The sequence below is a fragment of the Astatotilapia calliptera genome, chromosome 16 (assembly GCF_964374335.1).
Source record: "Astatotilapia calliptera chromosome 16, fAstCal68.1, whole genome shotgun sequence".
Taxonomy (NCBI): Eukaryota; Metazoa; Chordata; class Actinopteri; order Cichliformes; family Cichlidae; genus Astatotilapia; species Astatotilapia calliptera.
Genome location: NC_137437.1, coordinates 4,396,068 through 4,421,340, shown reverse-complemented (window position 1 = coordinate 4,421,340; position 25,273 = coordinate 4,396,068). Strand labels below are relative to the sequence as shown.

Here is a 25,273-nt window from a genome sequence, read left to right as displayed (position 1 = left end):
AAAATTGTTGCAGTTATGATAAATGGGAGTAAACGATTGACAAGAATACAAGTTTTAATCTGCATTAAAACTTCAAACATCACAAAACAAGTTTATTTACAGAACTTTGGAGGAAAAATCAAAGTTATACTTTTCCCTGAATAAAAAACATCACATATTGTCAAAAAACAAACCACAGGCAAAAAACATCAGTTTCTGCAGGTTTGAAAAAATCACACACACAGCACTTTGCATCATACTTCTTTTTGTTTTTTAACAGCACACTTGTTGATTTGCAAAGATGGCTCTGTGATGATGACGTGTCCCAATGAGCAGCATGAACAGTAGCAAGAAATTCTTTCATAATTTTTACTTTTTTTCATATCTGTGATTTTTCTGCCTATAAACAGTAAAAGAAATCATTATGTCTGCAAAAACAAAGCTGGATGTTTCTCCACAATTTTAAACTTCAACGTCAGCAAAGCAGAAACCTTTACAGGGAAATCATTCACAGGTGGATACAAGGACTACAATTGGTACAAATGAATGCAAAAAAGGCTTCTTCTTTTTTTTCAGGTGACATAAATAAGACTTTTTGACTGAATAAAAGTGGACTTTTTCAATAGATTACTTGTTCAGCTCCTGTATGGATCCCTTGTGCTCCTCACTGCTTTCTGACCCAGGCCCTCAGAAAGCTTTCCTTTCACAGCTGCTTAGATTGTCTCCTATTTAGAAGGTTACTTGTTCGCTCCCCAGCTCCTGCAGCTGTTGACGTGCCTGTGGGCGAGATGCTGAACCCCAGGTACCTCTGATGAATCCGTCTAGGCTTACATGTGTACGTTAAAACTGTGTCTGTGGTTGCAAAGGAGCCAATCCAAGAACAAAAGAGGATTCAAGCATCGAATATGTGAAAGTCATTTAATCAATGTTAAAAGTCTAAACCTAACTATGTGTGAGTAAAAGGGGAAAACCATTAGCGCTACATGTGACACGTGTCAATACAATCCTTCTATTTTCCGTTGTATAGACTTCTGAAGCAGTTTTGAGTTACAGTCAAAAGCTGATAAATCAGGACTGAAATCTATCCAGTGGTCGAGGTTCTGTAATGAAACAGCTGCTTTCTAAGATCCAAACAACCAGACTGGAACTTTTTTAAAATTCAAGTGGCTAATGTGACTTTTTTTGTCCATCCATCCATTCATTCGCTTCCACTTATCCTTTTCAGGGTTGCGGGGGGCGCTGGAGCCTATCCCAGCTGTCATGGGGCGAGAGGCAGGGTACACCCTGGACAGGTCGCCAGTCTGTCGCAGGGCCAACACACAGGGACAGACAGCCATTCGCACTCACATTCATTCGCACATTCAAACCTAGTGACAATTTGGATTATCCAATTAACCTATCCCCACAAGTTGCATGTCTTTGGACGGTGGGAGGAAGCCGGAGTACTCGGAGAGAACCCACGCAAACACGGGGAGAACATGCAAACTCCACACAGAAAGACGGCCTGATGTTGGAATTGAACTCAGGACCTTCTTGCTGTGCGGCAACAGTGCTAACCACCGTGCCGTTCAAAAAAAAAAAAAAAAAACACAGCTCTAGAGGGACAAACTTGTAAATTTGTGTACTTGTATCCACGACTACTGAAAGATTGTTTCAGACACTGGCTGCACTACATGCAGACCCTTGAAACCTGTTTGAGAAACTCCGTTTTGTTTAGTTGTTCAGGTACAAACAGGCAGAAAAACCCTTGTAATTAGAGATCATATCACATCAGACGTTTAGTAATGATGAGCTTTGTTTTCTGGAAATCAAACATTGTGATAAAGGCACACAAAGCGAACTGAATGCTTTCTGTCCAATATTTGCACAGCTTGTGATTATCATGAACAGCATTCTGACATGGGGTTAATATGCAACAAATATATACAGTGTAGTATTAACATGCTTTAATAACACTATTGATCATTTTGCAGAAATGACTATTTTGTCTTCCTCGAATATTATTTCATATTTTAAGTTTGATTCAGGAAGTCCTTTCCTTGTAAGGTTATAAAGTTTGAAACGGGAGTTTTTCACAACATATGTTAAATGATGTCACGAGTCCTACACTTTAAAACCACAAGAAATCTCCAACAATCACATCTTAGAGTTTCATTTTCACTAAAATAATACCTTTATAAAGCACAAAGCAGCCAAACGTATAATGAGGTGTGACTAATGTCGCGGTATTACACTTTGGTGCTCTTCCCCGTTTTGTTCAGTTCTATCTCGTTGTTTTTCTTCTTGAAGTCACTGTCGTCTTCCTCCCTCACTGAGTTTTCCAGGTAAAGCTTCTCCATTTCTTCGGGGTCAACGTAGGTGTAGAAGTGGGCCATGACGGAGAAGATGATGCAGACGCCCAACAGCAGGCAGGCAAACAGCAAGAACTCTATCCACTGAGATAACAGAGACAGTTTAGTGTTTGCTGCACGCGCTCGCGACCGATTCAGTTCATTTGTTGCTCACCAAGACACAGAACCAGTTGCTGAAGTACGTTTTATTTAAGCTGGCGATTTTTGGTGCACACATTGTGGGATAAAAGAGGTGAGAAACACGCTCCAGTGGATTATAAGATACCCCAAGTTCATCCTTATCTCTCCATTAAACCTTGTTACAGTGCACAGGTAGCTTTGGTTTATTTCTACTTTATGATACATTGCAATAATGAAACTTTTGTACAAAGCACTTCTAATCTTTCTTTTTGTCCATTAGAGTCTGTTTTTATGGCTTTTATTATATTTCTGTTACTTTAAAGCGTTTCAGTGTTTTTATCGCTTAAGTATATTGCTTTACGAATTTCCCAGAGGAACCCACCCGAGGGATTAATAAAGTTCTATCTTATCTTATCTTATCTTATGACATCATCTATTAGGCCGGTGTGCGATGCAGCTTTCTTTCATTCAACAGACACAACAAATTTTGTTCTATGTGACTCACTGAATTACAATAACGATCCTTACCAGTTATTAACACGTTAAGATGTAATTTTCAGTAGTTAGGGTTTATACACTCTCCGGCCACTTTATTAGGTGCATGTTGCCAGTTGCAGCTGAGTTGCTACAATTAGCTGATTAGATGCTCGATTGCTGAGTAGTTGAACCAAATGAAGTGGCCGGTGATTAAAAGCCTTTCTTTCTTTTTTGTGTAAGAGTTTAAATGTTTCCCACAATGCCCTTCAAGAGTCATACCTGTTCCAGTCCTGCCCCTTCTGCCACAATCAGCACTATCACATTGCCAAATGCCACCGTGAGCAGCCAGCCAGCCTGCAGCACTGACTTCATGTTGGCTGGAGCCTGGGGGTAAGACAGATGCAGGGTTAAAGAAATAAAGACAGCTGGCAGCCCTGGGACTGTACACATATTTCATTGATTCGTGAAGTAGGAATTTGACATCTTAATAATATGACAGAAACAGATCTGGAGGGGAAATCACTTCCTTGGGCAACGTTCAGTGGATTAAAATTTTAATAGTAAACGCACCGTTTTCTAAGTATTTCTACAGAAAATTCCAATTTCATGGGATCTTTAATAAACAGCTCTTCTAAAAACCTGTGTCTTGTTTATCAGTCTTTAATGTCACAGGTTGCTCTGAAACGCAGCATTCCTCTGACACAGCGAGCTAGTGGATGTCAGCTTTATGGCCATTACATTGGAATAAAAAGGTAGCTAAATGCTTTACATCATCATACTCTGCTTCAGTAAGAATTTCTATTCAAATTGCTTAACAAATTTTATCAGCCCACCTGTCATGAAACCACAAATATTTCCATAATCGGTCAAAAACATTGGTTTAAAAAACCTTTTTCAACTGAATTCACATTTTTATACCCTAAAACTGAGCTGGCACACAGAGAAGTCAGCAGTAAATTTGAAGTCTGTGTATACTGGTGGATTAACCCTTACAGAAACATAAAAAATTATTTTTGTAACTATCAACGCGGTTCATTTAAGGCAGCTGTGGCATAGACTGGCCAGTGGGCTAATACAGCGGTACCCTACCTTTTTTGCGCTACGGACCGGTTTATGCCCAACAATATTTTCACGGACCGCCCATTAAGGTGTCGCAGATAAATACAACAAAATAAAACTAGTACCGGTACCAAAAAAGAAGATTTATTCATAACACATGTGAAACAACCCAGAAAAACCAAGCAAACGACAAAAACGATAACAAAATAACACTAAAAACCGATAAAAACCCTGAAAACCATACATTTCACACCCGAACCTCAACTCTCACGGCCCGGTACCAAACGACTGGTCCGTGGCCCGGGGGTTGGGGACCGCTGGGCTAATACATCTAAGTGCTACAGTTTAAAGCTAAGTATAAGTATAAAGCTTCCTGTGTTTGCTAATATGGACAAAAGTGTTGTAAGACAATTTTCCCTTTTTTCCAACCAGATGTATTCCAGTTTGGAGAATTTTCCTGGTTGGAAGCTACTGTCCTTGAAAACCTTTTTCTTTGAAGCCAAAAAGCTTTCAGTGTTTAATATTCCAAACAAAGATTTTCAGTGGAACGAGTACAGGTAATCCTGATAGGTAGCGTGTATCACTTCACCTGTGAGTAGGAGAACTCCAGGCCAGTGATGGAGAACATGACCTCTCCAGCAGTGATGAGGATGTACTGTGGGATCTGATAGGCAATGTGCACATTGTTGGCTTTCACATCCTCGATCTTGTGAGGCACAATTTTACCCGCCTCCTGAGAAGGGACACAGAAGGGCTGTAAAACTGCTATGATCTGTGATGACTAAATGAAGTTGTTAGAAAGCATCCTGACCTCTGTGAGAATGACAGTGTAACACGCGCCAAAGTCCAGCAGGCCCAGGTTAAGTTTAGAGGTCTTTCCTGAGTTTGAAATGCAGGTGACATCAGTGTATCTGTCCAGAGGGCAGAAGAGGTAGAGGAATGAATAATTTAGAGGAAAAAAATCAAACAGCATGATTTAACTAACAAGATATACGTTGATATTAACACTGTTTGTTGCTTTAAACAAAACAAAAAAAATCACAGCTTCAACATTATGATCTCTTTGGACATGGAATTATGAAAAAAGTGATGTCTCTTGTTTTGCTTTTTTGTGAGGTTGGGAAAAGCTTAGCAGATATTTGGCATTAGGGCTTTTCCTTCCAGTTTTGACCACCACTTCCCAAAAGTCCAACTTACTCGCCCCGCTGCACGGTCTTGTTATGAGTCACATTGTACCCGGAGGACATGTAGAAATTATTATCTCCCACCGTTACGTTTAAGGCCTCCGGCTGTGTGTTGAGGAACCTGTTAAATATGAACCAGGAGAACTCGTGAGCAAACCTCATTATTCCAGGTTGACCTATATTTTAAAGCAGCAGGGGAACAAGCAGATTCAGATGCTTTACAGCTTAAGCACAAAAGCTTAGCAACAGCCTCGAGGTAAAAAAGGTTTTACCTCAATAATGGATTCCCTTCTTCGTTTTTTGTTATGTGATCTTCTACCTGAAAGATTAAAAAACATCAACACCTGCTATTTGTAATTTATGCCATATTTTCAATTTAGACTCAAGGAAATTCTTTAGAAACTTGTATAAATATTAATGGAGATTAGCGTTCATAGAGAGTCTGTGTAATCCTTCAGCTTCTTACAGCTGATTTAGACTTCTGTGGTGAATCTTTGTAGAGCCAACGACCTAACCCACTGAGTGCTGGTGCATTATGTGTTCATTGGCTTGTGGTTGTGGCAGCCATGATGGAAACAAATCCTGGGTCGCTCTTTTTGCTTTTGTTTTTATTCAAACATATTCCACTTCTTTGTAAATTTTCGCTTGAGAATTTCAAGTTTTTGCAATCTCCAGGAATTTGCGGACATCTGTGATTCCTTACACTTAGGCTATTAATAATATAATTCCTAATTCTGACGTTAATGTGATTATTATTGGCATGCAGATTCACCCCCCCCCCCAGACTCAATAAAAGTTTCTACCCACAGGCTGTCAAAGATGCCCTACCTCCACCTTAATTGAAGGTTAACTGTGCTGTTAACATTTCCACTGTGTTTATAAACCATATTTATTATAATGCAACCATCTTACTCAATTTGCACTACCTCTTTAACTTATTCTAATGGAATTTTAATAAATAAAATATGAATTTTAATATAAAAATCTACCTAGCCTAACTGTCTATCATTGTTCTTGTAAAAGTGACAATAAAGATTTATTCTGTTCTGCGTAGGTTTTTAGAATGATCTGTGGTTATGATGTACCTATGGTGCCGATGTATTAATCTCCTGTTACCGAGTCCCACAATAAAACAGCTTAATCTGAATTTCTGCATTTGTATTTTTGCCTTTCTTTACTAACTGACCTCAGTGTGAACCAGGTGCACCAAACTGCTAAGCGGACTTGTCTGCTTAGTGTGTTTATTTAATGTGATCGAGCAGACACGTCTAACTCCACAACCACAAGATGATGGCAACTCTGGGGTTTCTCTTCCATAAAGAGATTTCATTTAAATGGATCATTTCTCTCTGATTCTTCCTCTTCTGTTGCACCTGAACCAGCTGACCGACAGCTGATATTATAGCACGTATGGAAATGCATAAATGTCTATGTGTTCGCCAGTTCCCTGAAATGTCCAGTTAAATATTTCACGTCCATTCCTGTGATAATAACTGTTTAAATAAAACTATGATGGTTTAGTCACAAAAAACACTCGTCACTGAAGAATCATTTGCTGTTGTGTTGTAATCTGTCACACTGATGGAAAAATGTATGACAACATTGGCATCGTGTTGGAGATGATGTCAAGATTGTAAAGATGAGCCGTAAATGGCTTTCAGGTTGTGCAGTGGGACTAAGAGTAGTTTACAGAGTTTCAGAGAACTTGAACATGTTCTGACAACATGTTAAATGTGCGCACACGCTGAAATACAGTCATTAAACGATAATGAACTTTTTAAAACGTCTAAAAATTTGAATTTGAACCTCGACATCTTTTCCACTGCAAATGATCAAAATAGGTTGTCCTATTATCAAAGGTCCATGATTCATTTTTAATTAAACTGCCTGCTGCAGATGACAGCTTGTCCCACTTACGTTATAGCTAAATCGTCAGGGGGCTCGGTCTATGACCCAGCATTTTTGAGATTATGGATTTTCTGTGAATTCTTTGTGTTGGTATGTTTTAGTTTTCTATTATTTAGTATTAATTCATTTATAGCATTGACTGTATGTTTACTTACGTTTGTTTCCATGTTGTCTGGTCCAGGTGTTTAAGTCATGTTTCCTGTTTTATTTTGAAGGTCTTGTGTTCCATGTTCAGTGTGTCTAGTTTTGCTTCCCCTGTGGTGTCATGTTCATTTGTGTCAGCTGTGTTTCCGCTTCCCTCATTACCCTGCTGTGTATTTAAGTCCTCTGTCTGCCTTTGTTCATTGTCAGGTCGTTTGCTTTCTTTCCGTCATGTCTATGGATTTCATGTTTCTCAAGTGTTGGTTTTTCTTCATCCTCATCCTTATGTTCATGTTATGGTTTCCATGCGTAGTTTTAGTTTTTCCAGTTCAACGTAACGTTTAGTTTTTGCCTCTGCCTTTTGCTTTTGTGTTTAGTTATCAGCCTGAACAAACGCTTGCTTTTTGTTAAATCCTGTCATCCTGTCTCTCGGTCGTCTGCTTTTCTGTCCGCTCCTCAAACAAACCGCCCTTCCAGCCGTTGACACGAATAATTCAATTTAAAATTTAAATGTTAAGAAAATTCAAGTTGGGAAATGATGACAGGATCTTTTCTCCTCTCTCGTCCACAGTGGCGCTCATTCATATTTCTCGGCCAACTATGTTAAATTGTAGGCTCTGCTCTGTATATACCCGTTGCCATGGAGTTCTGTTGATGACGCCTTTCTCTCGCTACACACGCACATGCTTGACTCACAGTTGAGTTGATTTAACTGGAACAGGAAACTCGGTTTCCCAACACAGAGTTTATGATCAGACTCAGAGTTTGTTGAACCTGCTTTCTGGATCAGAGCGCTGACCTCATGTCGATTTTTAAAAATACTTTTAAAACCAAACTGTACTCATTGCTTATTTAATTCTCAATAGTCAACAGTGTTGGGAAAAAAAGTGAAGATGTGGTAACAGCTCGTAGGAACACTCACTAATGTGTAGGTGATTCCAGTAGCGTCGGGGTAAATGATGACACTGTAGGCCTTTTTCTCTTCAACCTTCTGGGTAGCCGAAAAGTTTCCTCCATTGACTACAGTGACTTCAAGATTCAGCTCCCCGTTGGACAGTGGAACAGTCTCATAACCAGGAGGGTCCTGAGAGAAGCCAGAGAGTTAATGTTTTTAGAAAATTGAATTATAAACTTACTCATTTGCCAGAATGAAGTTATGAAATCTGGGGGTATCTCGGGGTCTTGTTCGCGAGTGATGGGAGAAGGGAGCCGGAGATCGACAGACTGATTGGGGCTGCAGCTGCAGTAATGCGGACGCTGCACCGGTCCGTCGTGGTGAAGAGGGAGCTGAGTGTAAAAGCGAAGCTCTCAATTTACCGGTCGATCTACGTCCCTACCCTCACCTATGGCCACGAGCTGTGGGTAGTGACCGAAAGAACGAGATCGCGGATACAAGCGGCAGAAATGAGCTTCCTCCGAAGGGTGGCTGGCCTCTCCCTTAGAGATAGGGTGAGAAGTTCGGCCATCCGGGAGGGGCTCAGAGTAGAGCAGCTGCTGCTCCACATCGAAAGGAGCCAGCTGAGGTGGTTCGGGCATCTGACAAGGATGCCCCCTGGGCGCCTCCTGGATGAGGTGTTCCAGGCATGTCCCACCGGGAGGAGGCCCCGGGGCAGACCCAGGACACGCTGGAGAGATTATATCTCTCGGCTGGCCTGGGAACGCCTTGGTATTCCCCCGGATAAGCTGGAGGAGGTGGCTGGGGAGAGGGAGGTCTGGGCCTCTTTGCTTAGGCTGCTACCCCCGCGACCCGGCCCCGGATAAAGCGGATGAAGATGGATGGATGGATGGAAGTTATGAAATCTCTTGTTTCTGTAGAACAGCTCAATCAAAGTTAAAATAGCATTTTCACTGTTAACGGCACACTGAGTTTTAGTTTTGTCTTATCTCTCTCTTCTTACATGTATTACTAGTTGAATTCTGTTTATTTATTGTTTCGTACATGTACATGTGAACGACAGGGAAATGTAGTTTTTAATTCTATTCGCCTTGAGCCACAGTGAAAATTATGAAAAGTTTAGCCACCTGCACTCTTCTTACCTCAAGGTACTTGATTGACTGTAGAAACAGATCGGTGCCAGGAGCCTTCAGACTGACATCATCTTTAGCAAGGTTGACAACCTGCAAGAGACACTTCCCTGCAGGTGCAGGATTCACCACAGTTTTCTATTAGAGAGAAAAGCAAATCAGAGCACAGTGATGGAAAAATATCAGCAAAAACACTTTTTGACCAGTCAGACAATCACTATGAGATAAAATCAACAACAAAACAGTTAAAGTATAAGATTCAGGTGGGCATGCTAGAAACAGCAAATGTACTTAATATCAGCAAAAAGATACTGTTAAGTTTTGGCATCCAAACTTTAAAACTGCAAGCTACCATTATGATTATACATCTGAACTGTACACATTCAGGTTTTCCTGGAAACATGAGCAGTAAGGGTTTTGCCGAGTGTGAGTGCTTTTCTGTAGCAAGATGCAATCACTATGATTGCTGCTCATACGTACCACAACGTTCACCTCCACCAGAGTGGCTGCTCCGAAGGCCAGGGCTGCAAACACCATTCCCATGGCCATTTTCCTCAGAGGTCTGAAAACAGAGAGAGTTGGTGCCCAACAGTTAATACCTTTACCTGTTTTTCACTGCTTTTTAAAATATTCTGAAAGCGTGGCTTTATCATTTTATCAGAAGGGTTATTTCCACACCAGTGTCCTCCCTGACAAACTTTCTGTCGCATTATTTCCTTGTTATGGCTGTGCATCCCTAAGTCTGGTCCTAATGTTAAAAGGGAGTTCTTGTTTCCTATTGTCACCAACTCCTTGCTCATTGGGGATCATCTGATTGTTGGGATACTCTCAGAAGCGTTACGTCACTTGGGTGCAAACTCCAGAAAGTCAGGATCTCCTAAAAAGAAAATTGGTCCACTAAGAATATGATTTGGGAAACTTTGGGAAGTCTAAAATGTTCACATTATCCTGTTTTTGCCAAGCATTTCTATTTTCTTGTGTCTGTATATGGATCATGCAAAATGCTTTTACTGATGTGTGAGCTTGAATTTCTTTCTCAGCTTTGCACAACAAAAAAATATGGATGCATTGGTGTAAAGCATGCCGCCACTGGACTTTGGAGCAGTGGAGACGTGTTCTCAAATCACGAATCACACTTCTCCGTCTGGCAATCCGATGGACGACTCTGAGTTTGGCTCTTACAGAACAGTACTTGTCTGACTCCAAGGAGGGAGGACTATGGTGTGGGGTTGTTTTTCAGCAGCTGGGCTTCACCCCTTAGTTCCAGTAAAGGGAACTCTTAATGCCTCAGCATACTGAGACATTTTGGACAGTTTAATGCTGCCAACTTTGTGGGAACAGTTATATATATGCCTATATGTTGTTAGTACAAACGATGGCCTATGGCAGCTTGGATAGGCTGGATGGCAGTAAGAAACACAGTTTTAAATTGCTCTATACAGCGTTATTATGTTTTTTTCAAATCAACCTAAAAATCTTGAAGGAGAGGCCAGAGGTCAAATGTTACTTGATATTTTAAATCCTTTTGCAGTACTTTCTATATGTCGACATTACACATTTCACTAGAACCACCGTCTCTTTATACTTACAGGTTATAAGGTTTTATGTCAGTTTTTAACTAATAGTTGACCTTGAAGACGTTGGTCGATATAAGTCAAATTTTAATGAATTGTTAATATGACCTCACTCTATACGCTTACAAAGATTTATCAGAAATCATTCAAAACTTTATGAGCTATCGTGCACACAAGTAGAATGATTACACACATGCATGCTAATGCGACCAAAAACGTAATGTGGTGGGGCGTGGTGTGCGGTGCCGTGCAGGGAGGGCGGATGCACCTGCGTGGCATCCTCAATTCCCCATGTTAAAACACGAGGAATCAGGGTTTGGAGAGGGTCGAGAAGTTGTGGTGTGATGCGTGTCGAATGAATAAAGATGGCTTTGACTAACACTCTCTGGACCCTGTGAATTTCCCTACCTGAGAAACAAGTATGGAAATTCATATTTACACTGTGAGAAGTACTTTGGAGTCGGGTTTAAAAGTAAATGTTTAACATTCATTAAACATTCATTTGTAAATGAATACCAGCTTTGTGTTTACAGACACTTCCCTCAATCGTTAACTTTCTTTTCTAAGGCATAATCCTGGGAAATATATGTGGAATCACATGCTTCATTTTTCCCATTTTACGAGATTACAAGATGATCCTGAATGAAATAAAGGTGGCAGTACAAAACAAAGCCAAATAAATCCACTACTCACGTGATCTTGAGTCCGCAGAGTCTAACGAGCGGATATATGATGAGGTCAAAGATAGGCACAAAGACAAGAATCAGCAGAGCATTCAACATCTAGACAACAAGGGGGAGGAAAATTAGTCTTTTAACGACTCTATAAAAGCTCTGTAGAGTCCATAAAATCATAAATGTTGCGTCAATAAAGAGAGATTCTGATTCGGTGTTGCTTGTAAAGAGATGGCAGTGAAGAAGAACCATAAAAGTGTTTTCATGAAAATAGCCTCATCACAGCCTAGTCAAACATTGGTCTTCATTAGTGAGGAGACTTGAGAGATGCTTCTTTTCACTGGATGTTTAAAATCTGTGCCTTAGATTAGCTGGTAGGTTCTGCATTAGAAATATATAACAGCTGTGCAGGACACTCCATCAATTATGGTGCTGTATTCAAGCACACTGGCTTTGAAACCTAACAGAGACTACGAGGGAGAGAGTCTCGGGTTGTTTATATCAGAACAACATGAAGCTCTTTTTTATGCTTAGTCTTTAAATCGTAAAGCTTAAAAACACGGTAACCATTAACACTTTATAGTCAAGTTGTGTAATGCTCTTTACTGGCATAAGTGAAGCTGCAATGCAAGGCTCACATGGTAAGCCTCACTCATGACATCCACAGTGCCTGCTGACACTGGAGATAAAAAGAAACATTTTAATTTTTCCTGATGGCTTTGGTTTATTTTTGACTGTAATGACAGTGTGGCTGCAACTAGTTTGTAGTTTAAACTACTAATGTTTTAGCAATGAAAACTACAATCACTTTCAACCATAAATTTTGACTATGAACTTCAACACCACACGCTCATTTCAGCAGCTCGTTTATTTATCCATTCGATGATATTTTCTAATTTTTCATATTGCCTAAGCACCACCGACTATATTTAAGCATCTGACACCTTTATACAACCAAATTCTGAAACTAATGGATAGAAATCCAGTTCAGTGGATAAGGGACGAGCTATAAACTCTAAATGCAGCACATCAATTTCGTGCTCTGTATTGGAAATATGTCAAACGGTGTTGTCCCTTTTAAATAAATAAATAGAAAAAAATTGAGTCTGGCATTTATCCAGTGACCATAAAGGCTGCAATGAAGGCCATGACCAACGGTCAAGTGCAGATTAACATGTCACCATCTTTTACTGCTTTTCTTAGCAGGAAAAAACTGTGACTGTAACTATGACATGATAAACTGCCACAAACAAAAAAGAGGAGGAGACACTAATCACATACATTCATGTGAAAATAAAGTTTTCACAGCTCTCTATGAAGTCCTGAGAAAAGCTAAGTCCACCCCATGATTCAGTAGTATGCAGAACCACCTTTAGTAATGGTTTTCTGTACTTTATCAGCCTCTCATCATTAACACAACATTGTGGGTGAATTTTGGAGGACTCTTCTTTACAGTGTTGTTTCCATTTATTGAGGTTTGTGTGGGCATTATTTTTTGCACAACTCTCATTTAAGGTTCCACCACAGTCATTTCAATCGGGTTGACGGGACCATTTCAACACATTGATTCTTTTCTTTTTCAGTCATTCTGCTGTGCTTGGGGTCATTGTGCTGTTACATGGGCCATTTTGGGCAAAGCTTTAGCTGTTAGGGTGATGGCCTCATATTTCACTCTGGAATACTTTGGTATACACAGGAGTTCATGGCTGACTCAGTGACTGCAAGGTGTCCAAGTCCTGTGGCTGGAAAACAAGCCAAAATCATCACCCCACCATCAACATAGTTCGAATGAAGTGTTTGTCCCTTTTTTAAATCTTCACCAAACATGGAGCTATGCATTACTTCCACTATCCAAAGGACATTGCTCCATTGTTCTTGAGTTTTCTCCAGATGCAACTTTGCAAACCTAAGTCATGTTGCCATTTTCCTGGCCACCCTTACAAACAAGCCAGCACTGTGATGAACTTTAGCATCTAGCATGCTAACTAGCATGCTAACAGACTCCATGCAAACAGAGTCGGAAATGTAGCTCTTGAATTTTCCACTCCTGGGAAGGCTGTGGTATTGTGTTAACAGAGCTCCAGAGCAGCAAACTGCCAACACCTCTGCTTCCATAGAAGTGTTCACACTTGTTCATGATGAATTAAGTGCATTTGATTAGCAGCACCTGGCTGCTGTTTACCCTCTTAATATCTATAGAAACTGTAAGGGTGTACTTAGTTTTTCAGGGGACTGCATAGAGCACCATGAAATGTTTTTAAAAAGCCACAATACATTAAAATATCTATCATTCTTACTGAAATTCAAATATGCTGATCAGCCAGAAAAGCATGTTTTTCAGTTGTCAGCAGTTTACAATTTACCCAGTGATAAATAAAATACTGAATCCTTGCAATATACAGTAAATTTAACTTAACCCATTTCCAAAGGTAAAAATTAGCATTGAAACACAGTGTGTTCGCTTGCTAAACCATTGGAAAACTACTTTGGGTCATATACATACTAGAGATGGCACGATACCACTTTTTTATGTCCGATACCGATACCGATATCATAAATTTGGATATCTGCCGATACCGATATGAATCCGATATAGTGTTTTTTAATCAACAAAACTGTTTTTTAAAATATCTTGCTGCATTTTGCAAGTCTGCAAGTTCATACTCAAGTTTAAAACAACAACTACACTAAAGCTATTCTGTTATACCTGTATACAAAAAAAATATTTCATAGTTCAGCAATACTGATCAATCTAATAAACTTAGACCTACACCATCCTCCCTATTCTGGTATTTTAAAGAGTACTTGGCGTAAATATTAAGCAACCTAACTAATAGGGTTCCAACTCCCAGCAACAACAAAAATAAATAAATAAAAAATAGGGAACCACCCCTCACGCTCCACCTCATGATGCTTAATCAACGTAATCAACCTTAATTTGATGCAGTGTGAAAAAAAATGCACAGAAATCAATTATTTTTCAAGAAATATTAAATAGATTCAACATCTTTCTTCAACAAAATTGCAGACTGCACAGATGGTACCTTCCCAAAGGAAAATGTACTATAGCTTACTAGGATATATATATTAGACTTAATAGTCACTATATACAGTAATTGACTTCTATTCATTTTACATCAAATTAAAACTTTGGGTGTCAGATAATTATTTATTAAAAGCTAGACATTTTAAATGAGAATAAGAAAGAAAAGTATGTCTTTGTGCCCCCTTTTCCCAGTTAATGCCCTATCGGCCCCCCTGGCTAAACTTTGCTAGATCCGCCCCTGCACAGTTACCAGCGTCAGCTACGTAGAAAAAGATCCTGGTGTAGAAAGTAATATTAAATAAATTGTAACAACAGCTTATCAAGCTTAAACGTGCTGCTGTTGTTCAGCCGCTGGTTTGCTCTTTCTGGCGCAAAGTGGACCAAAAACAAACGAGAGACAGACCAGAAAAGCCGATCAGCTGATTTAAGCAGTTTCACGATTGAAGTAGCAGCAGGAGAGCGAGAGGCAGTCGCTCGTTAAGCTTAACATGGGAATGCTTTACAAACATTCAGAGATGGACTTACACACTTGCTTTACTTCTCTCGGGGATAACTTTGTCGGAGATGAAATGCCAGGTTGCTAGCGAAGCTCCAAATGCTATCCAGACCACTGACAGGTCCCGCATGCCACAGCTGCTCTATCACGTGATGCATACTGCTCCGACGTTCTGAGGCGAGTTACGGCGTGTTGCAAGTTTTGTGAGGTGCTTTCGTGATATTTAATGGATCGGATTACATTTTTTATTTTTCTCCGATATCCGATCCAGTAATTTAGGTCAGTATCGGACCGATACCGATACGTAATATCGGATCGGTCCATCTCTAATACATACACATATATCAGTACTGTTACAAGTATATGCTAAGAAATCTGCATCCATCACAATCATTTTCTGCTTTTCTCTGGACTTTCTGCCGTTCATTATTGCTTTTTTAGATTAGCAGAGACTGCGCACAATTTGCATCCCAGCAAGAGCCAAATAAGCTGCACATACCTGCATTTGGTCAGGCTTAATAGCGAAGGAGTTTCCCTATAATAAAAGAAGACAAAGACAGGAGAGACACTTAAACTTTATCTTTATAAATCTAAACTTGATGAGTTGATGATTTTTTGACTTGATAACGAGCCATAAACAATGTTATTTACTAGAATAAAATGATAAATTGCAGCAACACCCTAACAAAGAAAAGCTCTCTTCTAAAGACTGTTTGTGATATCAGATGCTAATCTAAACCAGCCCACTGATAACAATGTGAAAATACAGCATCAGCTTTTTAACATCTTGACACCATTACTTCACGTAAGTAAGGTCTTACAAAAGCCAGGTTCATCCTCGTGGCTTGAAGTGTCCAGCGGGAACCCTGCAATAAAGAAAAGACATCTGTTACTGTCAAATTTGTTTAAGGCACAGCAGATGGGATTTCCTCATTTTCCCTGGAAGGGACAATAATAATAATAATAAAGGGATAGTGTATTTCTGACATGTCCTCTAAGAAATCAGTTTTAAATCAGTCGAATTACAGGAAGAAACGGATACAGGAGGAAGGAGAAACAGGAATGTTGAATGTGGCTTTGAGGTTTTTCTATAATCAGATGGTTGTGTTGACTGTTGGTCAGAGGAGAACATAACAGACACTTATGGGATTTTGCAAGAAAGTTTCGCCACAAGACCTTGATCTTGTGCTGACACAGAATGCAGTCTGTCCAAGTAGGAAGGGAACTGAGGCAAGTTTTTCTTTTTGATTAAAAAGTAAGTAAAAGCTGTGACTGTAAATGTTGCTTAAACTGGAAATAAAGGCCTGAGTACAACAGTGGAACACAATTTAAATAATACTTAAGAATATTTAATCATAAGTTATTATTAATGATTGGCTCTCTTCCACAGTGTGTTTTTTTGTCCTGTCTTCTTCCCCTCATCCCCAACCGGTCACGGTAGATAGTCTCCCTGAGCCAGAGGGTTCTTCCTGTTAACAGGGAGTTTTTCCTTCCCACTGTCACCAAGTGCTCCTTCACAGGGAGTCGTCTTATTGGTGGGAGGTTTCTTTTTATTATTGTAGGGTCTTTACCTTACAATGCAGGCGACTGTTGTTGTGATTCGTCGATATATAAATAAAACCGAATTGAACTGATGTGCTAATCACATTCCTAGAGCTTATTTTCATTGGGCATTTAACTTTAGTGCATGGTGTATAAAGTATGGGGTTTGGATACATAATGGAGAGCAGCTCATTGTGAAGGTTCATATGTCTTTTTCCCAACCAAAAGTCACTCTTCCCTCTCAATCTCATTCAAAACACATGAGTTCAGACTAACAAAATCAAAAACAAAACACTGCATCACTGCCAGCCTCACTACAATTCACTGGCTACCTGATTCATCACAGCTGATTTAAATGCCTAAATGACATCAACATGTCTTGATGTTCTCCAGAGGCCTGGTAATGAACTAATCATGTGATTCCGGTGTGTTGACCCAGGGTGAGATCTAAAACCTGCAGGACACCGGCACTTGAGACGTGGAGTTCTCCACCCCTGTTTTAAAGTCTTCCATGGTCTTGCTGCTACCTACTGTCATGGTTCTGGGTTTTAAACCCAAGGTTTTGCATTTTTGGACTGTAGTTTTTAAGCTTTTAGTAATGTCATTGAAGGTGTGTTGGTATGTAGTACTGTTTTATATTCTGACCTCTTGCGTAATCTAGTCTTCGACGTATCCTTTTGTGTCTTGATAAGCCTGTCTTGATAGTGGTTACTTGTTTAGTGACTTCCTTTTTTTATTTCAATACTCTGTGTCTAGCCTTGTGTCTCACTCCCCTCAGCTCCACACGCCTGCGCCTCTCTGAAACTGATTCAGCCGGAGGTCTCTTCCTGTTAAAAGGGAGTTTTTCCTTCCCACTGTTGCCAAGTGCTTTGTTCGTCTGGTTGTTGGGGTTTCATCTATATTATTGTAGGTACCAACAGTTGCCTTCACAGGCACAGAAACATGTATTTAGTTTTACTTCACTTTGAAAGTTTTGGCTATTTCCCCACCTGTTCCCTCTCCCCTTACTGTCTTGTTTATATGTTGTCTCAGACTCCTCTTGTCCTTAATTGCATTGTTCACATATCTGGCATTTCGATTTTATTGTCCTATTCTGTAATATTTTGGAGTCTGTTTATTTCATTGAACTTGCAGCATTAAAAGATGATTTTTGACTTTATTTCCTGTGTCCTGAGTCTTGCATTCGGGGCCGCAAAAGTGGTTCACAACACCTACATCACAGATTTACTCGCACCTCAGACACATTTTATCTGTTCCTGCACGCTCATTACAGAAGGACAGTTTGTGTTAGAGCTGTGGATTTCTCCAGCAACTACTTTTAAATCGGTAAATAAATTCATTCATTCTTATAAATGTATTTATTTATCTTACCTGTCATAATATTCACACTGTTAAGGTTTAATGTCTTCTGTTTTCGGTTATTTTATTTGTGTGTAGTTGTCTTTTTGATTTTGGATTATGACTTGTTATTGCATTATGTAAAAGTAACTCTGTTTTACAAGTTAAGTTTATTATTATTTATTATTTTGTCTTACCTGCTGATCAAAGAGAGCCCAGAACATTGGGAGGGGGATGTAGAGCACCAGAACTCGCAAAACCATCTTTATCTCCTGAATCAGACGCATCTGTAAAATAAAACACACGCGCGCGCAAACAAACACACACTAGTTAGATGACTTTTAAAAAACTTCTACGCATCACTGAATTAATAGAAGGAGTTCGCTGACGTTACCGAGTACTTCTCCTCAGCCCAGTCCAACCAGTGCTTTTTCGGTGGGTCATGTTTTGATTTGTTCCAACGATTTTTAAGTGCAAACTGTAGGCCAAAGGTAAATAATTGGAATGAAAATGGAGTGTGCATAACAGAGACAGAAACCCCGAAGTGTGAAATTCATATCTTTCTTAATGATTCTTGGCAGTAAAAAGCAGTAAATCAATGTGCTTGCACTTCAGCTCTCAGATAAATCGAGGGAGAAGTATGGGATTACTCACCCCGATGCAATTGCAGACTTCCCAAAGGACGTTTCCCTGGGGAGGAGTTCTCTTGTACAGACTGCTGCCAGCAATGAAGACAACTGTGTGCGATAAATGAAGAGTCAGACTGGACTTGTTTGAGTGAAGATCACAGCGAGTGATTGCCTTGATGTCAGAACAACCAAAATAATACTGAGTACCTATTTAAGGATGGTTTGTCCTCTCACAGCTGCTAATGAAGGCTTTGGGGTAATAAAACCTACCATGTTGTAAACGTGCTTCAGGCTTTTAGCACTAAAGCTCCTCCTCTGCTTCACCCTCACTGCGATCTGTCTGTGACCTCTCAAGAATTAAATCACAGTTTGTTTTCAAAGCGAGGGTTCAGTTAAGCATGAATCCCATAAGGATCAGGGGTGACGGGGACCGAGAGGCAGAGACAACTGACTGTCAGGACAAATGTGGATGGGTCTTGATCAAGTGTAAGGCCGGCTCGTGAAAACGCAAGCTCAGCATGCTGATCACAGCCTGGAATAAAGCTCAGATCTCGAAATGCGACTGGCAGGTTTGAAAATAGGTCAACGTTTGCAGCATCGGATATCATAAGCACACTTACTGCATTTAGCAACATGTTGCTAAAAACATGGAACTGAAGATTCTAATCGAAGCAGGACAACATGTGAGTTCAGTCCCTATTAGTGGCACTATTTTCATGCCTAAATACTGAGTTGAAAAAGTTGATTAAAGCATTTCAAAAACAGCAGAAAGGGCTAAAAAAAAAACTGTGGACAATGTAGGGACTTGATTTTACAAGATTTTCTTGCCACAGCAGAGGTTTGTGCTATGGCTCAAATAAAAAGGTCCGTTTTTCAGGGAGCTGACCGTGTTTTGTATTTTTTTTCCCTGAAATAATTCTGTTATTGTGCACCAACAGAAATAATGTATGCTTCCCAAAGAAAACTGTCAAGTTAGAAATGCTATGTTGAAAAATCCCTTGCTCTATTTGAAAAGCACTTGGAGAAAACTCTGTAAATGTTGAGGTGGAAACTCACCTAAAGCCACAACCATCAGGGCTGCAGGAACCCCAAAGGCCAAAGCATAACAGTCTCCACCAAAACACTTCACGTCACCTGCAGGAGTGGTGTGTGTTATTAACACAGTGGACCTCACTGGATATAATGTAACATGTAAAACTACGACTATGTGCTCACCTCTCAATATGGGTGTAATAATAGTCGACAGGAAGCTGCCAGCATTGATTGACATGTAGAAAATAGAGAAGAACTTCTGCCTCTCTGTGGTCTAGAAGGGATCAAAAACATAATCACTTACTGAGTTTAACATTGCTACAACAACTCCACATGACCATTGTTGTGTTAAAGAGTATATAAGCCCTCAGAGGAGTTTTCGGATATGTCCTAAACACTGTTTGGACACCAATAACACCGAGTAAATCTAGCACTGCAGTTTAAAGTATTATTTTTACACAGTAACAAAGCAGTTAGCGAGCAACTGCCAATTCCTACATGCCACAGATAACTTCTGAGAAGTATGTGTGGCTCAGTACCTAATGTTTGATGATGGGCAGGTAGTTATCACTAAGCCGCGCCTCAAAAAAAGGCATTATATAAAAGTTATCAGATAGCTGGGATTGGTTTCTGATAACCTTGTTTCCTTGGTGTACCAATAAAAATAATACAAATACTTCCACAAACTAAAGAAGGCTTACATGTTCCTCGTCAAACTGGTCACCTCCGAACGCCGCCACGCAGGGTTTGATCCCTCCGGTGCCCAAAGCTATGAGTATCAGACCTGACATGGACAGAGCACTGTAGGACACACGGACACAAAACACAAACAAACTGCTGATTCAAACTACAACACAGTGTATATTAATGACAGTACAGTGCTGAAAAGAAAGAAGAGATTGGATGAATGGCACTCAAAGAATCGCTGAGTGAAAATTATGGGAAACTGTATGGCATTGGGAACTGTGATGGGCATCAGTTTATCAATGACATGACGTTCATGGACCAAAAAAATAATTTTATCCTGATTCAAAACTTTTGAAATCAATGCTCAAATTCCTTCAGTGCAATAAGGATTATTAATTATTACACCTCCTTACCTCATCCTCTTCTAACAGTGCTGGGCTGTGATTGTGCAGAGTGATAGAATTAGCTCATGACAACTCACATGTGCAATTCGGTGCTTCCCACGGTGGGAATGGCTCCAACCGACTTGACCACATGGCCGATCACATATACAATGGACAGGTAGATGATGGTCCTGTGGGGAGCAAGCTGTGATTATGTACAGGGCATTCAGGCCTTCTTCAAAATCTCTATGTGTGCTCAGAATGATTCATCTCCAGTAGCAGGCAACGTCAGGCAAAGCTAGCAGCTCAAAAGGAGATGATGAAATACTGCACACGCATAAAATGTGCCTGTTTCCACCACTGAAAAATACATTTTTTGCTAGCTATAAGTCAAGATTTCGAGCTATGAAGTGAGACGTTTTGAGATAAAAACCCAAATCTTTGACTTATCGATGGCAACAAATGTTTGTTTTTTCCAGTGGCAGAAGCTTAGAAAGTATCCACATAACATGAACACAGTTTGCACAATGTATTTTTGTTATTTGCTTGAATCCACACTTTAGTGCATTTACAGCTGAGAGACTCACTTGTATTTTCCGAGCCAGGAGTCAGCAATGAAAGCTCCCAGTATGGGTGTGAAGTAGCAGAGGCCGCTGAAAGCATGGTAGACAGCAGTGGAGAGGTCCTTGTCCCATTTCAGGTAGGTGAGGAAATAGAGTGTCAGCAATGCTGTGATCACACACACACACGAGCAAGCATAAGCTGTGAATCAGCTCACAGGATGGAGAAGCCCAAGCCCACACCTAAACACCACAATACATCGTAAGCCTTCAACATGAACTGTCATATTCTAAAAGTATTATTGCACTCAGAATCCTTTCAGCGAATCCTCCGCAGTTCATGAATTCAACAATACCACACGATTATATTCCGTTATAAGATTTTTTTTTAAGCTGGTTAAACCATCACATTAAATAATGTAATCGGTGACACCCACTGTGCTTACATTTAAGCTTAGACGATCCACAAGTAAACATTCTGGGTTTGAGTTTGTCATTCAGGTAAGCTAAGGCATTTTAACCTAAAACCAAAAAGCTGTGGGACATTTTCCTAATAAATAAGCCATAACAGACACGAGAGTCGCTTGGGAAAGTTCAAGATGAACCTTGTGTGCTGCAAAACTCACACTGTTAACTAAACAACATGTTCATTCAAAACAGACGTCCTAGCTTTTCCCGAGCACTCAACTACATCTCTTGATCTCCGTCAGCAGATGGCATTTCCTGGCAGACTGCAGTTGTGCTAGCTTGTAGCTCTTAAATTACTGTAGAGGCCACCAGAATAAATCCAAAACAACTTGGTTATTCTGATGGTTACAGAATATCAGTAATCCATTATTTTCAAACCACTTACCTCTCTGATGCGATCTCTCTTCTTTTATTCATTAGTAAAATTAATACCGTTGGTATTTTTACTAATGACTGAAATAAATACGATATTTGGGGTCTATTTTTTTAATATTCTCTCACATTTTCGAGACAGTATAATTAAATAAAACCCCCGAGTCTTAAGTTCACTCGGATTGAGGAGAAATTTCAGTAGCTGAAACTGTGGACACAGTGCATCAGCTTAAAACTGCAGGAAATTGCGTGGTGTATTTACATGTGTGTTTGTGTGTGATCCGGCTGGAGTAAATCTGTCACTTGTGGAGATAAGTGAGGTCGTGTGAGGGAACAAGAGAGATCTTATTTGTTGCCTCTCTATTATATTGCCCCAATAATACTCATAATCTGTAATGTAGCAAGCTAAAAGTACTCTGTGAATCTAGAAAACCTTGCTTTTATTTAGGCTTTATATAGATTTGCACTGTAACATTGCCCAGGCATTTATTTGCATACCTTTCATGCCATAGTAGGAGAAGCGTTCACAGAATTCATTCACCACTATGAAGCAGATGCTGACTGGGTAATTGGTCCCAAAAATTTTCTAAAAGAAGCAAAATGTATTAACAGAACAAAGTTCAGCACTTTTTAAAGAGTACACATTTTCTCCAAACAATCACACTGAAGTAAAGCACATCCAGAATCCACTATCTAATCTTTTTCCCCCACCTTCGTCAAATATAAACAATAACTGGCAGGTTCAGTGAATAGTTTTATTCTCTGACAGAGAATACTCTGACATGAAAAGAGAGGAATGTAGCTGATAGATTCTTCCTGTTAGTCAATCTCACAAGATACTGAAGTTAATCATTACGCAGAAATAGAAGTTTTATAGGTTTAAAGCTTTAATGAGACCAGGCTCAGTTAAAATGAAGAAAAATATCCATCGCTTGAGTTCTGAGTGGATTTTTGTGGAGTGGATGTTTCGTATTCAACTAAACACCGCGTGGGATGTTTTGATTAACAATGATCTGCAACTTTATGCTGTTGCTTTAGTGCATTTTGACAATTTATGCCATCTGTCAGGTCGTATCATTCACATCAGCTGTAGCCCTGGTATGTAAAGGTATATGATTCATGTACTTACAGCTCTATACAAACTGTCTACAAGCAGTAAAACACTTTGCACAACCGGCTGCTAAAAATGGAGGCTTCTGTAGAATTTTACTGGTAATGATGTGCTCACTGATCTGGAGCTGGATGTAATTAATATGAGGTCAGTGTTTTAATCATCATCAACATCATCATCATCATAGGTCCATGGCCTCATTCAGTGAGCTTTAGGCAGTCAGTGAGTCACAGTCACTCCAGTGTATACAAGCAGATAAACACTTACTAGGAGTAGTTAGACTTGTGCCTCCCTACTTGGTAATGTTTCTTTTTTTTTAATTGCTAAGACTTAATTTAAGGGTTTGTTTACCAAATGTTCAGCGAACACATTTACTCCCATCCCCATGTCAGTTTTGGTGTCATTTAATTTCAATTAATCAAAGCATGAAAACATGTCCATTCAATTTGCCTCTGATATATAATTTTACCTCGCTGTATCAACAGTTTTCTACAACTGAGGAAAATCAAAGCGTGGTAGATATTGTCCATTTTCTGCATGATACCCCTGGAGATTAAACAAATCTGTACAGTAAGCATATTAAAAATGATCCTTTATTGGATTTGCTACCTCCAAAAACATAATCGCTCAGGCCACATGTGGCACCAGCTTTCTCCAAGCAGCAGTTAGTGTGGGTTTACTTTTAGAGGGGAGGGGGTGCCTGTTGCATCATCTTACCAATAATAATTTAGCATAGAGCTTCAGTGAGAGCTTGGTCTCAAAGCAGACTTCCCTCTGTCTCCTTAGCCCACTTCTGCATGCTTCGCATACACGTCAACAACACATCTTTGCGTGTTTTATTTCCACAGACGTGGAATTTGCACGCGTTCCAACCCGCGTACAACTTTTCTTGTTTTTCTTTTTTTGTTTTCTTTTCTTTTACTACGCATCTTTGCGTGGTAAAAATCAGAGATGCACAACAAAACTAACCGAGCAACTCAGCGCATGATCCGCAAAACATCACAAAACAGCACTTTTACCTTTCCCATGTTGTCGTTTTAGATGAGAGAGTTTGGGATCTTTACGGCAGCACTGTCATCCAAGTCCGTCCCACTCCGTTCCGCTCTCTGAAGGCACAGATGCAAAAACCTCGGACACTTACACTCTTAAAGCACACTCAAAGTTAATATTCCACCACAGAACACTGGACTTGTCACCTCAGGAAAAGCAGCGAGCCTCCGTACTTCGGTCTTTTGTGAAATATTAAAAAGGAGGTAGCAGATGAGTGTTTATATATGCGTATATTTACAACGCCTTTCACTCGATTTTTTTTTTTTTGGGGGGGGGGGGGGAGGTCCGCAAGTTGCAGTGAAGCGGGATCTACTGGTACAATAGAGTCGTTGTTGCACTCAGCCGCAGACCTGACTGTGGGATGGATGTGCGGGTCAAAGCGCATATCTCTGGTTGGATGACTTCGAGTGCATCATTTATTTCTTTTTTATTCACCCTGAGTAATATCAGCGGTGGTGGTGGACGTGTGTCCCAAGTACACGTGTTAGTTGGTTGCTGTTTGAGGGATGGGTTTTAGGGTTAGGCTTAAACATTCAATCATAGTAAAGGTAAACCTATAAGTCTACAGTTGTTGTTTCATCCACGATCATATCCCCACAAAGGTGTGTGTGTGTGTGTGTGTGTGTGTGTGTGTGTGTGTGTGTGTGTGTGTGTGTGTGTGTGTGTACTTGAATAACTCATATTGTGGGGACATGCGTCGTTTACACATACACTCAACAAAAATATAAACGCAACACCTTTGTTACTGCTCCCATTCCCCATGGGATGGACGTAGAGACCTAAAATTCATTCCAGATACACAATATAACCATCCCTCCCAAACAGTGGTCACAAATCAGTCCAAATGTGTGGTAGTGGGCACATCTGCTATATTGAGATAATCCATCCCACCTCACAGGTGTGCCACATCAGGATGCTGATCTGACATCATGAGTAGTGCACAGGTGTACCTCAGACTGCCCACAACAAAAGGCCACCCTGGAATGTGCAGTTTTGTCTCACAGCAAAATGCCACAGATGCCACAAGCAATGAGGGAGCGTGCAATTGGCATGCTGACAGCAGGAAT

The 25,273-nt window shown here is 40.1% G+C and overlaps 1 protein-coding gene across 1 annotated transcript; it reads right to left on the bottom strand.

Moving 5' to 3' along the window:
• Positions 1 to 36: 36 nt before the first annotated feature.
• On the bottom strand, positions 37 to 24,473 carry slc15a2 (solute carrier family 15 member 2). Its single transcript, XM_026145372.2, has 23 exons — positions 24,353 to 24,473; positions 24,176 to 24,262; positions 22,544 to 22,631; positions 21,233 to 21,374; positions 20,744 to 20,836; positions 20,277 to 20,376; positions 19,759 to 19,849; positions 19,600 to 19,677; positions 18,569 to 18,651; positions 18,309 to 18,392; positions 18,112 to 18,201; positions 15,856 to 15,900; positions 15,534 to 15,569; positions 11,512 to 11,600; positions 9,725 to 9,806; positions 9,257 to 9,382; positions 8,142 to 8,303; positions 5,443 to 5,489; positions 5,184 to 5,291; positions 4,798 to 4,897; positions 4,576 to 4,719; positions 3,207 to 3,311; positions 37 to 2,414 (listed from the first exon to the last, which is right to left on the bottom strand). Exons 2-23 carry the CDS (start codon positions 24,182 to 24,184, stop codon positions 2,208 to 2,210), a joined length of 2,109 nt encoding a protein of 702 aa, XP_026001157.2. The 5' UTR covers positions 24,185 to 24,262; positions 24,353 to 24,473; the 3' UTR covers positions 37 to 2,207.
• Positions 24,474 to 25,273: the final 800 nt, after the last annotated feature.